Genomic DNA, 16,946 nt, shown 5'->3' with positions numbered 1-16,946 from the left:
ACAGCAAGAAGAAAAATAATGCATCAAGATTTTTTTTATATTCTGTACGTAATCATCCCATTATTTCTTCCCAAATTAAAATCCAGTGGATATTAGCTATTTAATCCCTTAAAACAGCAAGTAAAAGTGGGAAAATGTAGTGTCCAACATTCCTGCATACTCCCTTGGAAATTTCCAAGAGCAGTACAAACTCCAGTGCAGGCTGCTAGGCTGGCTGCCATGGAAACAGACAGTGCTGGAAACAGGGCCGTTTCCTTTAAATTAAAAGCTGTTACACAGAAAGCCTCCATTTCTTTCCACCAGCTTAAAACAGCTTTTATGCAGCCAAGGTCTCTAACATGTTGAGGTTGAAACAGAGCAATAGATGTTAACAACAGATGTTCTAGTTGCGATGAAGCCCTGCTGCAGGAGATGAACTATTCCGTTGTATCCTTGATCTGAAGTAATTTATAACTAGTTACTTGGCATCAGGACTGTAACATTAATACAAGTAGATGAGCAGCAGGGCGGCAGTAAAGTAGAAGATTTTATCAGATGGTAGGATACAGGTGATCTAAGCATCAGCTTTGTATTAGAGTTCTGGACCAACCACACAGCACAGGGCGGCAGTTACAGAATTGCAGAAATCAAGTATCAAAGTACTTAACTCGTTGCCTCTTTCAGTTGTTACCCTCCTGCCTCCAAACACCATCTGCTTGTACTTAAAAGTATACATGGCATTTTCTAAACAGCATAATTTACACTAAATTAGTTTTCCAGAGATAGATGTTTTGCTTTCTCCTGAGTTGTGACTTTTTCTCCCTCAACTCTATATGGTGCGTTGTACTCTATTTATAATTCATTAAATGCTTTATTGAGACAAAAACAGTTAATCTTTTCAACTAGTATTTGTTCTATGAATAAAACTAAAAATTTAATAAACTGAATGTTTTGTATAATAAGTAAAAGAAAGAGCAGGTGATATGCAAGGTACACATTTCAGGAATATTATGGAATATGGCAGCTAGTTTGCACCTGGCATGACTCGTTTCACATGTGCCCAAAATCACAAATTTGGTAACGTAGTATTCTTTTCATTCATATGGCATGTCAAAGAAAGAAGGAAGGGAGATGGAAAAGCCATGAAAGTATTTAGCTACCTAAATTCTAAATAAGTTGTACAGCATTTTAAAAATAAAATGCATCTAAAATTGTGTTACTTATCTCCCATCAGCCTGAAGACGATGATACAGTAGGTTAAATACTCTCAATTTTAAAATAAAAGTAATTCATCATTAAAGAAATCAGACATCATCTAAACATGAGTGAATGTGTTCTACTGGGTTCATACTTTCACGTATGCCAGGGTAAAATTTAAAAAAATAGGAAGTATTTCACTTATTTTTACTTGTTTTAATAAAAAAAATCCCTTACTTGTTTTTATATACTTCCAATGTTCTTTTTTCCATTATTGTATATGTGATTTTTCTGCTAAGACTATATCTAAAATAATTAACTAAAGTGTAACAGCCTCTGATGCATACTCACGTTAAGCAATTATTCAGTCATACTTTCATTTCAGCTTAGAAATGTTCTGGGTAAATGTAAAGCATGTGAATGGAGACTACTGAGAGCCATTTCAGATAATCTCCTCAGAATTCTGGAGGGAAACCCTGCAGGACCTCCAAATCTCTTAAATTATACCACTGTGATTTAAAGCTTTTGTCTGTAAGCCAGTAATGAAGTACACATAACTGTTTCCAGAAGTAACATCATCATACTGAAAGTAGAAAATGAAAAACTAGATGGGAAAGATAGCTAAATGTAAATTTAACATTTAAAACAAAAATATAAAGCATAACAATATCATCAGTTGAGAAGCTGAAATGACTAGCATATAGGACAATCTGTATTGTGTCCCATTGCTATGGAACATGTTGCTTAGAAACAAGCCAGAACATACACGACCTTCCAAACAAATTACCGGAGTGTCTGCTGGAATGAATATATATATGCACATGTACATGTAAAAAGCAAAATCTATACTTTTCACAATTCTGTTTAAATCTTTAAAATTAGAAAAGTCACTACCATCCTGGGTGGAAAGTCTGACTAAACTAAATCTTACATTTCAAGTATTCTGTAAAATTGCATGCCTTAAAGTATGTTAACAATAATCACATTTTCTAAACCTGCAAGTATTCCTCTGCTTAGTATAGTCTTCTGATTTTTTAAAAAATAATCTGCATTTCCTCAAATACTACTATCGGCCAAGAAATGTTCTGTAAGGGACTCATAAAACTTGTGTTCAAATTCTACATCTAATAGGGACTTACTTTATGATAATTTGGAGCATATTACGTTGAATGATGACAGATGATTTCCAGCCAAGCCCTCTTGAGAAGGTACTACTATCTCTAGTTTCCATACTTTTCCTAGGCCCAGTAGAACCAACAAACAAAATGCATACCAGCTGAGCAGATCCTCCAACTCACAGGATTACACATTAATTCAAAACACTAAGGAAGGTAGATTTACGCTAAGATGCTTTATCGCAAACTGGGATGTAAGCAATGGCATTGTATCAACTCTGCCATGTAGACAACAACATCAGGTGGCTGCAGGAGCTTGCTCAGTGGATGAGTCGGATTGCTTACAGTGAAGTTGCTGCATTAAGAAGGACTTTGCATTAAAAATGCTTTGTGAAAGGAAAGAAGAAACCTCCAGCATAGCGACAAAACAGACGGTGGTTTCAGAGTGTGGTTTCATAACTTAATATGATCTAAGACAGGATTACTGATGAAAAGACAATGGTCTCCTCCTCCCTCCAACCCCGGCTGCTTCTGCTGCATCAACACTGGCAAAGATGCAGCCTGTGAGGTCAGTGCCCTGATCTGGCTGAAAACGAACACTATTGAAATAGTCTTCAGTAATACCTGATCACTGATCCTACTCACTTCAGGGTTGCATAATTATTAATGCCAACACAAGAAAGGCTGTCAGTAAGCAGGGTAGGGCTGAATCAGTCTACACCTACTTTTGGCAGCAGCAGTCTTAATCCTAACCTTTTATAAAACCTTTAAGAAATCTTGTAGTTGCCATAGCAAGTTTCCTTAGAACTCTTGGCTAGCTGCTGTATCCTCTAATTGTATACGGATTACACACAAAATCAAATTAATACATTGTGGCCTTGGTTTATCAAAGTATTTAAACATGTGTTTATTATAATGGCATTACTGTATATTTAGTATTCATTTAAGTGCTACACTGAAGAAGAAAATTTTGCGGAATAAGTGCTGATTTACTTGTAAGACATACAATTATGCCACGATCATTAAAGAGACTGTTTATGGGAGATACATAAAGTTAAGAACATTAACACAGCCTCACAGGATCAGTACACTGAATTTATAGTGCTTCCTTTATTAACTAAGACAACATGAATAATACTTTTTTTCCCCCCCCCAGTATTTTTCTCATTATCTGTGTCTCAAGAAACATACCTGGTAGACTGCCACTGATAGGGGTAATAAAAACACCTCCAAACACCATGTAACAAAACTTTAAACTTTAAAAAAAAACACCCACAAACAAAAACAAACAACAAAACTAAACTAAAAGCAGCAAACCAACACTAGAATCTTTAAGTAGAATCTTTAAGTGTAACATGCCACCACAGGAGAGCAGTAGAGGTCAAGAGCATCACCAATACTCAACATACCAGCAATAGCAGGAAATCTGTTAAATAAACAATTCTCATGCAATATTGATTTGATTGCAAGGGAGGAAGGGAAGAAATCCTTCCTGACTAAATCTGGTAAGCTATTAACCAGGCAGCATGAAGGCATTTCCAGCAAGCACCTGAGTAATCCCTGTGCTTCACTCATTCCACCCTGTATCCTGTTTCTAGCACTTGCCAGTCTCCAGTTCCTCACAAAACAGTAAAATTAAAAAGCAATACAAATCCAGGAAAGAAATTATGTTTCAAGGTGGAAAGAAAATTTCCTTCCTGGTTTGTTTTTTTCTTCCTTACAGTAACTGCAGGCACCTGGTAATTAGAAGCTCAGATTAATATATAGAAAATATGGTGCAAACAAACTGGGACCAGTCTCCTTTTAAATCTCACCTGAGATAGCATGATATTGATTTGTTTCACCAATTTAATACCGTGTCTTCCAGAGCTCTCCATAGTCATACACTCTTGCAGGAACCCATCGATCTTTATATTAGAACAATTTAGGGTACAAGGCAAGACTTCCTAAATTCACTTCACTCCTCAGTTAGAAACCTTCTAATCTGCAGCCCAAATATATTCCTAATTCCTAATGTATGATTGTTGATGATACTAATTCTTTCTTACTAACTATATGCACAATGATGTCCTGATTTCATTTAAGGCTTTTCACTTGAATTTTCTAAATGTTTCAGCCACTTACTTGACATTAGAAGTCAATGCTACAGGAATTTCTGAAAAAGCTGTTTAGTTACCACTGTATGGTTCTCAGAACCAAAGAAGTACTTTTGTTCCTTGCTCACACAAAAGGTAATTTTGATAAAGCAGATAAAGTTAAGAACCGTTTTCACAGAACAGTCAATATGCAATAACATGAGTTGTTTACAAGAAAGTAGGATAATTAAGAGGATTTCCTCCTGTGCTATAGGATGCTATAATGTGTACCTTCTAAGAGTATTCATTAGCCTTAGCAAAGAAAAAAAATTCATCCTTGTAGTCTAACCATCCAATGCCCTTAATATTAACTTGCTGAAGACAGTGTTGGGATTGGTGTTTCCATCAAAGTCTCTTTCCCTATAAAGAAACACTAAGTAAAAAAAGAACTGCGCCTAACAATTCTCATAAGGTACTCATTGCTGAAATAAGCACGTTGTACTGTCTCAGGATTTTTAGATTTATCAAACGTGTGCGAGACAGATTATGAAGCAAAGGCTGTGGCACCTTCTGAATTACTTGACATCTACGTACTTCATCTGGGTTTGCCAACAGAATTACATTCTTTCATTTTTGCGCTTTTAATCATTCACAGATGGTATTCTAAGTATTTTTGTGTCCTAACAAAAAAAGATTGATGATTCAGGTAGCAAAACCAGTCACATCATTGTTTGAATTAAAAGAAAACGAAAGGGAAGGGGGAAGAGAGAGAGAATGCCACAAGCTAATTTAGAATATACTGTTCTGTAAAATAAGAAGTGTTTTAGTGTTCTTTATAATGTTATTTAAATAGGATGAAATTAACAACTGCAACCGAATTTTTAAAAATTTACAAAATACCTTAACTACATATTTCATAACATCACAAACTGAAAAGGTGAAGCTCCTTTTTAGTCTCTCTAGATGCAAACCAAGCAGATTTGCAATGTTTTCAATAATACATTCTATATACTACAAAACAGAAAACGCCTGGGTTTTTTCTAAGCTTCAGAAAGAGGAAAGGCTGGAAGAGGAGAACCTGTAGTCATTCACACCGTCAAAAAGAAGTTCATTATTTTAATTGTTAAGCCTCCAAACTTAGGAGAGATAAAAGGATAAGCCATATTCACTGTGGAAAAGTGAAAATGGAGAACAGATACTAAAACAGAGAAAAGGAAGCAAAAATAGGAATTGTGGAAAACAACTGTATCTTCTTTTATGCATTGAATAATTTAAACTCTAAAATATTCATGAATTTAGACTGGAAGAGTGTCCCATAATTGCAGGTTTTTTGCTACTCTGACAGACCATCATTATTGTAATGTACATTCTTTCATCCACTTTATACATAACTCAAAGAAGACTGAAGCTAACAATTACCGTTGTTACTTATTAGCCCACCTACACTATTCACCATGCTAATTTTTTCACACCTTTCTCCCCTTTATTTCTTGGTAGCTTAGATTAGTTAGGGTTGGGTTTTTCCAACAGTATTTCCAGCAACAGTGTGTTTACTCCTCTGTCCCTCTCCACTTCCTCGCCTTCTTCCTTTGTTCCTGTTGCCCCACAGAGCTTCAGAGGTAGCAGCAGCGGGTTTAACTGGGCCTGTCTGGAGGTGCAAGGTAAACACCATGAAAAAGAAGCCCCTGTTGGCCCTTTCTCTTCAATCACTGTCTTTCAATCACTACTTCCCTGCGGTAAAGGAAGCAGAACTGTTATGCTCTCAGACACAGCTACATGCGTCAACACTCAACTTAGTATTATCTAGTTTTGCAATGAATAAGAAATCTTTGGTATCAGTAAAAAAATATCAGTGTTTTCTCTAGCCCTAACTGAGGGTTTTTCAAAATAAACTGTCAGTTACCGAATTCAATAATGAATATGGGCTGTTCATTGTTTTAAACATTATTAAGATCCAAATTTAAAAACAAACAAACAAAATCCCAAAACAAACTCAGCATTTAAATTCTGAGAAAGGCGTGATCTCACGTAGAAGGGGGCAGCAGTCCTGCCACAACACCCAGGAAGAAATCTCTGAATCAATACACAATCCAGAGATATCTGGAGTAAAAGCCAAGGCAGAGTGCTGTGAAAGGAAAGCAGGAATATTGTCGACCACAATTACAGTTTGCTTCTGTTTACAAAGTTGGAGTTTGAGTCTTGAACTGCGGAGAGCCTGGGACATTAACATACAGCAGCTCACAACCTGCTCTGTGCGGGGCTGGCAGCGACCTCGAGAGCTCTCTTCCTTCTCCTTAATGCAGCCCAGCGAGAAAAGAACCTCCAGCTGGAAGGAGTAAGGCAACTTCCACGTCTCAGCATATCATGGCCACAGCCAAACAAATACTACTTTAAATGAATCTGGAATTTGTCAGCTTTAAATAATGCTCCAAATATCCTCAGACTATTACTATTTTACAAAATAATGCTTGTGCATTATATCAACTTAATGCACAGTCTAAACCCAATCATTTACAGAGACGTACATCCAGAAGCATACATCTGGAAAGCAGAGTCAAATCTAATTTTAAGTATGAGGGGTGAAGGGAATTCTAGAGAAAGAACAGTGAGGAAAGCACCGTTGAAAATGAGGTAGTAATACATGTCTAAAACTAAAGGTTTGTGGGGTTTTACTTTTAACAGTGTCCTATTTAATGACATTTATTTCATTATATTTACTTCAACAGTGACGTTTTGAAGCATTTTGTGCAATATTTGCAGGACAATTTCAGAATATTTCATGAATTCAGCACTAAATGCTACTCTGAAAAGAGTATTTAATCACTCATTTTTCTTCATACTACAATTTCTATCAGGCTATTATCATCGTTATTTTAATAGTCTCAAGTAAATTCTAAACTTAGCTTTTAGAAATTTTTTTACGGGGAAACGCAATACCTAATTTAATGCACAAAAATTCTTCCTGACATACAGCATTACACCCCAAATGAAGTGAACCCGCCCAGTGCTTGGGCATTTTCTGTCCCCCAACCGGCAAGCGACTGACCTTCCTTGAGACTTTTCTGGCTGTTCGCCTCAAGGCATTCCTTCTCCTTCAGCGGCTTAACGTCTCCTGCGGGTAAAATCTCGGAAAAGCCCTGTTGCTGCTTCTTGGAGCTATCGATCATGATGAGAATCCTTTAGAATGGCAACATCCACCAAAGGAAAAAAAAAAAAATGATGAATGTGTGGCCCGGCGGCGGGCTGCTGTGCGGAGCGGCGGTTCCAGCTGCCTGCCCCTAACCGGCGCGCACCCGCGCCCCTGCGCCGCCCGCAGCCGCCATCGCCCCCCGCTCTCGGCCCGCCCGCCGCCGGCTCGCTGGGACGGCGGGCACGGAGCGTGTGAAGCACAGCTCCCAAATCCCACCTCTTTTCCCAGACAACCACTCCCCCTTCGCCTTTAGCTACGCTTGCTTCCTCTGCACAGTCGTGCTTCAATACGCGGCTTGATGGTCAATCATCTGACAAAGAATGAGTCAAGCGGTTAAAAATAAATCCAGCAGTTGCTGAAGGAGCAGCGTTTGCTGATACCTAAGACAAACTACTGCTGAGGGCTCGCTCTCTTTTTTCCCTTCCTTCTCCCTTCCCCCCGCTACCCTGAACGCTGCTGCAGGCACCAGAAATACTTTATCTTTGCCCGACTGGCACATTCATTACTCATTAAGTTTCACCAGTCAACAAAGCTGTACGTTGGCATTTGAAAAAGTTATGTTGAGGGACCTTCTCACCCGCCCCAGCCCCAGGTCTTGTTTCAGAGACATTGACCTAGCAGAGGTAAGTGGGAAAACCAGTGATTATTTCCACGTCTTTCCTTGCAGTGTGTAAGAGCGATTCTGTTCCTTGTTGTAAATATCTAAAAAACAAGTATTTCATTCTTTTCCTTCTTGTGTTACAGTTATGCATCTCATTATTCCCGGCAGTTTTCGGAGTATTTCCCCCCACAGCTTCTGATCTGCCATTCTCTCCAGCATATCCCATTTATTTTACATGAGCCATCAACTTCAGTGTCACCTGGAAGGTTCTGGGGAAAGGGATCCCCTCTAATTATCTGGCGTTGGCTATGAGGGAACAGCAGACTCGTTTGCATTTCATGTACTTACAGAAAATAAACTATACATAATTTTAAGTAGACACTACATGTCAACAAGTAACTCTAGCAGGTGCTTTTTCCATTCCCTTTGACCTAAAACCACTATCGTTACACACATATTTTCCACGCCCCTACTTTATACTTTAAATCCTTCAGCCTGGAATTCTAAAGGACATCTCCACTCAGAAAAACCATTTCACTTTTATGGCATCAGATTTGAAAAGAACGACATATAGTAACAAACACCTGATGCAGAATTTTGAAAGTGGAAACCAGGAAAAAAAAAAATTATCTTGCCTCTTTGGATCTTTCTACAAGACAATAATTCAACACCGACTCTTCACCTTAACAGCGCACTCCCAGGGCACGCAACTGATACCACGGGGCCAGGGCTGCATGACAGAGCCAGCAGGACTGGGAGGTCTCTGCCTGGCTTCCTACTGCTGGGAGAAGGGAAATCCAGACCTGCTCAGAATGGCAGAGTCAAAGAAGATGTGAGCTTACTAGGCTGTATCAACTTCTTGACGTCTAAGGAGCTGAAAATCCAGGCAAAAGAAAAACTCTTGCAGGGTAAATTATTTGAGGCAGCTCTGCCAGCCTAAAAGAGTTGTTGCTTGCAGATCACTTGTATTAAAATTATCACCTTAAATTAGATTTTGTTTAAATACAAATTATAGACTATTCCAATACTTCTGCTTTTGCAGTGATTTTTACTGAACACAAGGGAAAAAAAAAATACTGTTGAAGAACTCCTTCATAAATCAAATGAACTTCCTCACTACCTGCAGCCGTAACACTAATTATGCATAAGAAACAAAATTACTGTTGAAAAACTCCACACATTCAGAAAAAGAAAAAATCCAGACACAAAGAATACAAACACATACTGCTTAAGAAACCTGTATGAAAATCCGACACAGTCAATAAATAGAATCTTACACAGTTATGGATATACCAGATTATAGCTCCACATTTTTCTTGTGCCAACTGAGAAGTTAACAGTTTGGATGGATTAATTATATTCTAACAGTATAACAATATGTAACAGCAGAAATTGTTTTATGGGAAGGGTACAGTGCACTTCACACATTTCTCTGAAGTGTGTAATTTTCCTTCAAATGTCATAGTTCTGAAGGTAGTTCTATCCATTCCTATCTGCTAGTAGTGCTTTGTACAAATGAAGAGTGTCCAGCGCTCAAGTGAATGCCGGATCACAGTAACAGCCGTTGGGCAAGAGCAGCTCAAGCCCTCATGAATGTTCTCACCTGTTCAGGAAGATGAGCTTTAGGGGCATGGAGTTCCTGCTATCCTCTCCCCTTTTTCAAGGGTACCCACCCACAGCAGAATTTACAGAAACAAATACGCTTATGCTTCAGCCACTTGGAGTTAAGCGTAGTATTTTGGTTCAAATTCACCTCCCCGTTCAGTACAAACTAACATACAGATTAATGTTTTACAACTCCTTTAAGAAATCTGATTGAAACGTCAACAGTAATTTGCAAATACCTTTATGAAGAAAAGGAGGAATCACAGAATTTATGGGAAATAAGAATGATTAAATTCTCATGCAGATGAGGAGAGATGTCAAAATGATGCTGTGTATTTTCAATGTAGCCAAATATTGTAGTTGCCAATAAATGCTATCCAATATTGAACAGTTAAGGCGGGGGCAGACATAACAACTGAAGAGGAAGAAAAGGTACCTTGGAAGAAAATAGTTTTTGTTCAGATTCAGTTACACTGTGAATACTGAGAATGCCTGGATGCTCTGCCCAGGGAACAGTTTCTCTTAAATCTCCGCACAAAGAATGACATTTATTCCCCATATCATGAAAAGAAACTCATATTCCAACAACATCTTGTTTTCCCAGCACTCTTGAATATACATTAAAATTCAAGCTCAATTCATAATTTGGATATGCTGGTTACTTGAGTGATCAACAATATAGTTCTACTATTTTTAGTAATAAGAATTCAAAGAAAAAAATATAATCACCATTTCTCAACATGCCTACTAGAAAAGTCTAACATTCTGAGACAGCTTCACAGGCACCTGGGGGCATCTCAACTGCCGGCTCAGTAGCTGTAGGTGCAGCACTGCAAAATGGGAAAAGTGCATGTTTTTATTAGCAACTTTCTCGCATTCCTAAGAACTGTACTAGAAGGAACAGAAACAGTGTTAGCTGGTTAGCATGTTCAAATACTAAATTAATCGCTAACTGATAATACTCAGTTGTTCAAAGGTGTCTTCCAGTCACCAGCAGATCCCATGTGAATGAAGGCAAATGATCCTCATGATCCCCAGAAAGCCAATCCACCTCCCATTTAAGAGCTCCCTTTTCCCTAATAAATAAAATAAATTTGTAACTCTCCTGGATATGTTCTCACCTTTGACTGCTAAAGCACCATACTTACTTCACAGATTTACTTATGCACTTTCAAATCGGTTAGAAATTTTTTAAGCTCTTGCAAAATAGCAGAAGCCCTGTCATCAGCCACCAACACCATGTTGATACTTTAAACATACTTCCCATGTTTGGATAGCATCTGTCTCGAAGGTCATTGTTTTGACAGATAAAAACAGCTTTGTACAGCAGTAACTTTCATTGTTGGTTTTAAAGGATGCTAATTCCACATTTATCTTAAAAGAACTGGTGAAAGACTTCAATGGTGGGAACTTAATACTTTCCCATTCAAATTTGGTCCTGTGACACAAAATCCTTTAGAATAAGTATTAGTGAAAAAATAGCAAATTGCTTGTTCTTTGACTACTTTTTAAAGCCTTTTCTTTATTTTAGCAGTTATACAATAAACAGAACACAACCCTTGAAACAGAAAATACATCCCAAAAAATCTTAGGGTCTTTCAACTCCACTCAGTTTGAAATGCTTTTGTGTTCAGTTTCTAAAAGGCAGATGGAATTTGGATTGTCATTTGAAATTGCTGGCATTATTAAAAAACAGGCAAAAAACCTTTTTCAAATTGCTAAATTTTCGTCTCATCTTTCTGCCGCTGTGTACTTAAATACATGTTTTGTAATAAAGGAAAAAGAACTACTCATTTCCTAAGTAAATATTGGATGTATAACCTCTCTGATTTGAACACATACCTGTTTCCAAAGAACTATTTTTAACTACAAATAGCTAAATGACACTGAGGATCATACAGAAACCTGTAATGAGCTAGAAACAAAACTGTGGCTGAAACACTAGTTTCTATCAAACAACAACACATAAGTATCTCTTTCAGCTAAAAGAAAATCTTAAGCAGCGTGTGTTGTACTGGTCGATTACAGGTTTAAACCCAATGACAAACGGCATCAGCCTATGAAAACCAGAAACTGAAGATACACAACAAGCTTTCTGTTTCGATAAAAATTAAATCTGTTGGAATTCGCATCATCTTCAGAGGGTGGAAGTACCTCTCATTTTAATTTCAAATTGAGTTGTTCATATTGAGTTGTATACAAGGCTTCAGAATGGAACATCCCTGTCAGTTCCATAAACCAAAATCCAGTAACATCTCATTTAATAGCAACGTGTTGCACTAGTTTTTCATAAACATTTGTTTGCTTTTAATCTAAAGTAATCCATGTTTTTTCTTTCTATCCTCCTGCAACACAGACTTTCAAGTGTTCTGCCAACCTTCAGCCTACAGAAGAAACATTTCTTTAAAAAAGAATAAGTGCCAAACAGATACTCGCTAAAATCACAATGTACAGCAGAAAACGATGCAGCAACATTGTACCCTCCACAGTGCCTGCTTGTCTGCCACTCAGAATAGACCCGTTATCTTTTTAAGTATCAATGATCTGGTGAGTGAGATCACTAACTGTGAGCAACTTTACAACCTCATTAAACATGAAGTAACTAAGCAACAATTGCTTTAACATTCCAACTCTTCGCATTTTAGGGAGCTCATTCCTTTGCAATCCCATCAAACAAAAACCCTACAGATTAAAGTCAAAAACAAAAAAAAATGAAAACAGTTTTAGGTATTTAATCTATTTCACTACCACAAGACTTTTAAGTGGGGGAAGAAAGCTTAATTACTAAAATGTTTATTTCATCTTGGCTTTACACACACCTTGATGAATTTCTTGGTTCTCTGTTCCTGTGTTAGGATAATCCAGTTCATCACTGTGCAGTGACGAACACAGGAAAAATGTTTTCACATAGGAAAATAGTGCTCTGACTACACAAACTAAAACATTCATTTAAATAATCCCTCTTATAATTTCTTCTATTACTTCTTTAATCAGTAAGAAGTTGCCTCAAACTGTTAACTTGAGGGGTTTTGCTCTGCTTTTTTTTTTTCTTCCCCCAGCCCCAATTCCCACTTACAATAGATCTCTATTCTGCCTTCTTGTTTTGTTAAAAAAACCTTTTTTTTCTATGCCAGTATATAAGTTCTTTGCTTTGAACACTTAAGATTTGACAAACAAATCAGCAGTACATATCATACAGTAAATCTTATGCTTGTATTTAAGATACAAAACCCAATACATTCAAGTCTCCCATCTTCATATTCTTTCGCTAGTAAAACATCAAGTATACCTTTCTATTTGTTTTTCCAAAGAGTCAATTGAAAAATCGGAGTAATTTTTGAAATAGCATTGTGTAGTATGTTGTGACTAAGGCATTACCTCAGATGGACTGGACACTTCTGCCTATATTCTTCACTACTGTGGTAACTAAGACCTAAGCAATCCAAATTACGGTCACCACCTACCTCAGTTACTCTTCCCAGAAAAATCCCACACACTTACAGTGGTATTGAATTTCTAAGTTTGCAAGTTCTACTTCTCTTCTCCCACTAAAATCTCCAAAAATTCCTTTTAAGGGAGGATATATGTTGGCAGTGTTCACTGTTTAAATGAAAATTCCCTGCCATCCAGCCTTGCCCATATAGACATCTAAATAAATAAATAAATATTTTATAATATACATAAAAATGTTTATATATATGTTCAACTGCATATATATATAAGAAAAATGTAATTTTTAAAGGACAATATTTGGTCACCCAGCATGCTACGTATGATTTGCAAAAGGCTGCTATAGTAAGTACTGCACATCAATTACCAGTTCTGTTTGCACTACACTACCTTCTTGCAGTGGCTGTATCACAAGCTAACATGTCAACGATAACGCAGCTAGAATTTAGTTCTAACAATTTAAAAAAAAATTATAGAGTGGAATTTAAAATTAACTCAACATTCTTTTCTAGCTATGCATTTAGTTATCCGCAAGGAATTTCAGGGGAAAAAAAAGTCAGAACAAGACAGCTTGATCAAGAGTTCTCTTTAAAGGGAAACATACTTCCCATATCTCCTGTAATCACTCAAATGCCCAGCCCTCTAACAGGATCTTTTCACATATACTAGATGCCTTAAATTGAGTCAGTCACAGGTCATGTCTCCCATGTTAATCTCTTCACAATAAGCAGATAATTAAAGAAAAAAAAAATAAAAACCTATAAATCAAACTGAGATGACGGAATGTTTGTTTAGAAGTTTACCAAACGGAATGACCCTGCTGGAATTCTTTCATGTAGCCTGTGAAAATGTCAGAATATATTCCATTTAAGAGGTCACAGTCCCTAGAGAGCTCTGAGTTTTGGCCTGTGCGTCTTTTCACATGCTTTAATATTTGAAAATTGTTCCTTGTAGACACTGACTGATGCCCTGGGAATGCTAGGATTGTGGGAACTGGCAGTACCAATGACAAAGACAGACTTACTGGGAAATAGTTACCTACTCAGTTTACTCTCTCATCTCATAACAGATAAGACAACATTCATATATTTACAGGGAGACCGAAAGAATCCATACATTAGATGATGTTTGTTTTTTCTACTGGCACTGTTTGTTAATAAAAACAAAACAAAACTCCCCAAAAAACCACAGCATGCCAAAAAAACCCCAAAACACAGAGACAAATACATATTAATTACAATATACTGTGTGTTCTTACAAGAGATTGCTTAGTAGAATATTTCCACTGAATGTTCTGTGGACTATTAAAACCTTAACGGGAAGACAAATCACAGAATTGCTGAGGTTGGAAGCAGCCTCCTGAGACCACCCACCCAACCCCCTGCTCAAGCAGGGTCAGCTGGAACAGGCTGCCCAGGACTGTGCCCAGTCAGATTTTTAATTTCTCCATGGATGGAGACTCCATAACCTCTCTGGGCCACCATTCTTCTACACATACACGTTATATACACACTACACTATATACATACACACACACTTTTATTGTAAACTAAATTAAATTGTAAATTGTATACTACTTCTATATCTAGACAGGTCTTTTAGAATATACTCACTTTGGGGGGTTGTTTTGGTGTTTTGGGGGGTTTTGTATGCAGTTTTCCAGATCTCATTGCTTTCAGCTTAGTGACTATGAAACTGCTGAATTCAGGTTGACATTTCTGATTATTTTCTGTGCCAATCTTTTACTTTAATCAGAACTAAGTTTTCCATTTGTTCTTCTCTAGTCTTCCCACCAGCCATCTTTTGTCCACTTTATCTCGCCTAACTGTCTCAAGAAAATTACTTCTAAGCACAGTAACCTACCTCTGTAGCACTTGGAGAGCAAAAAGCATGCCTAATCGCAGATCTCAAAAGAGCGGGGAAAAAACCCGTCATACACAGATACAAGGAGGATGTCCCAAATTTCACCTGATTCCCTAGTATCAAATTTGCAGTTTCAAATCTGTTAACTGCACAGAGGATTAAGAATTTGTTCAGAAGCCATAAAGCTATGCCAAGAATGCATGTTACCAGTGCTACATAATAAAGGAGTGGAAAATAAGAGATAACAGGCAAACTAATATACCCACGACTCTCTTAAATGCCAGAAAAATTCCTTTGGTTCATCAAATTTATTTAAATAATATCATTAGGTTAAGTGTGATGTAGATTTCATTCAGTTATTTTGAGAATTTTCTGTCTCCCAGATGGCTCAACTGGTCCCTTAGGAGGACTCAATATACACCATTTGGAATATTTGTTTTCGTTTTGGTTTGGGTTTTTTTTGTTTTTGTTTGAGACGTGTGTGTTGCTCTTTACCTTAATTCACTAAGTTTCCCCACAAGCTCTAGTGGCTCCTAGAAAGCTGTCATCCTCATCTGACCTTCTGTGCCTCAAGGTCTTTGCTCCTGAACGTCATTGTTCTTACGCAGCCAGAAGCAGTCATTTCTTTGGGCTAATTTAATCTAATAGAGATTTTACCAGTCTTGCTTTTACTTTGAGATGTTCACTGTCCCAAGGCTTTTTTCCTTACAAAACTTAGCTATTTTCTCAATTAGCTCAATTCTGCTGTAGAATATTAGCTGCTAGCCATCAAAGAGTGAGACCTAGCAGATAGCCACAGTAGGCACATCACCACCTTTTCTACTCTCCTCCACCCTCCTCCAGTACAAGACGTACAACCCCAAACAGAACCAGAATGCAATCCCGTATCTACTGTGGTTCTGAGATTAGAGAAGCAGACACCTATGAACTGGAACAAAACTGTTTCTTCCACACAATGCAGAGGACAGACAACAGGCACACTCACAATCTGAAAGGATTTATAGCCAAAATGGAGATGAAGAAGGCCTAGAGAGCGCTAAAGGGCACTCAATGGCCCGTACAGCAGCCAACAAATTCTCTACCCATTTTACAAGAATATAACCAGGCTCTTATCTGTGGATGATGACTGCACAAGAGGAACTGCCATGTCTCTGTTTTTCAGAAACTAGTAGCCACTGTCACAAGGAGATTCTGGCACAGTGGGGTAGTCAAGGAAGCCACTGCAAAGCCGAGACAGACTGCTGTAAAACATAGAAGCTAGGACCTTTTCATTTTACATGTACCTTAAAACAACTATGATTGCATGGCTCCTGACACCCAGACCTTCACACCTACCCCTACCAGCCGAAGTGGCACGTTCACCAATTCTGGGAAGGTAATAATTCAGCATGCAAAAAGCTTTGCTCATGCAGTGCTGCTTTTTTTTTGATGGTATCTGCGCGTGCAGTCCCTTCCCACCCTTTGGCTCTGAAACAGCAGGTTAGAAGGCTGCAGGCAGCATCATTCCCATCCACCCTCCTGCTGTCAGCAGCAGACAGCCTACCCTTCCCTCCCTTGCCACCTCCTGGCTCTCAGACAGAAGCTTGTGAAACCGTGGTACAGCGTGTGGGTAGCATATTGTTCTGACTAGTACTTCAGCTGTGCCACGCTGCCTGCTACTCTGTCATTCTTCCTCCACTGCAGTCCATCTAAACAGCACCTAGTCATCAATTTTCTCCCTCCTGCTCCTAAGAGCCTCATCTGTGTCACTTTTCTCCTCCCTCAACCACTGTCCTTCCTAAGGACACAGCAGCTTGACTGAGAAAGCAAATACAGTGTACACAACCTAGCATCCTTCAGGCAGGGCAAACCAGGAGATTCTTAAGGCCACA

At 38.1% G+C, this 16,946-nt stretch overlaps 2 protein-coding genes across 13 annotated transcripts in view; one reads left to right on the top strand and one right to left on the bottom strand.

Moving 5' to 3' along the window:
- Positions 1 to 8,792, top strand: part of LOC128913491 (uncharacterized) — an 81,823-nt gene extending 73,031 nt beyond the window's left edge. The window contains exon 13 of one of the 2 annotated variants that reach the window (XR_008467982.1): positions 8,301 to 8,792. The gene's annotated coding sequence lies outside the window, so the exon portion shown is untranslated. The remainder of the gene's footprint in view (positions 1 to 8,300) is intronic. The other variant, XR_008467978.1, reaches the window with a different exon arrangement.
- MRTFB (myocardin related transcription factor B) overlaps positions 1 to 16,946 on the bottom strand; it is a 93,305-nt gene that overhangs the window by 49,162 nt on the left and 27,197 nt on the right. For 2 of the 11 annotated variants that reach the window (XM_054211152.1, XM_054211145.1), the window contains one exon: positions 7,413 to 7,543. The exons of 8 other annotated variants lie outside the window; for them this stretch is intronic. In XM_054211152.1, coding sequence (XP_054067127.1) covers positions 7,413 to 7,533 — 121 coding nt within the window. In that variant the 5' untranslated portion in view covers positions 7,534 to 7,543. Of the gene's footprint in view, positions 1 to 7,412; positions 7,730 to 16,946 lie in introns of those variants that run through there. One more of the 11 variants, XM_054211151.1, reaches the window with a different exon arrangement.

The sequence above is a fragment of the Rissa tridactyla genome, chromosome 8 (genome assembly GCF_028500815.1).
Source record: "Rissa tridactyla isolate bRisTri1 chromosome 8, bRisTri1.patW.cur.20221130, whole genome shotgun sequence".
NCBI lineage: Eukaryota > Metazoa > Chordata > Aves > Charadriiformes > Laridae > Rissa > Rissa tridactyla.
The sequence above is the reverse complement of the archived record's forward strand: the minus strand, read 5'-3'. Positions and strand labels throughout refer to the sequence as shown.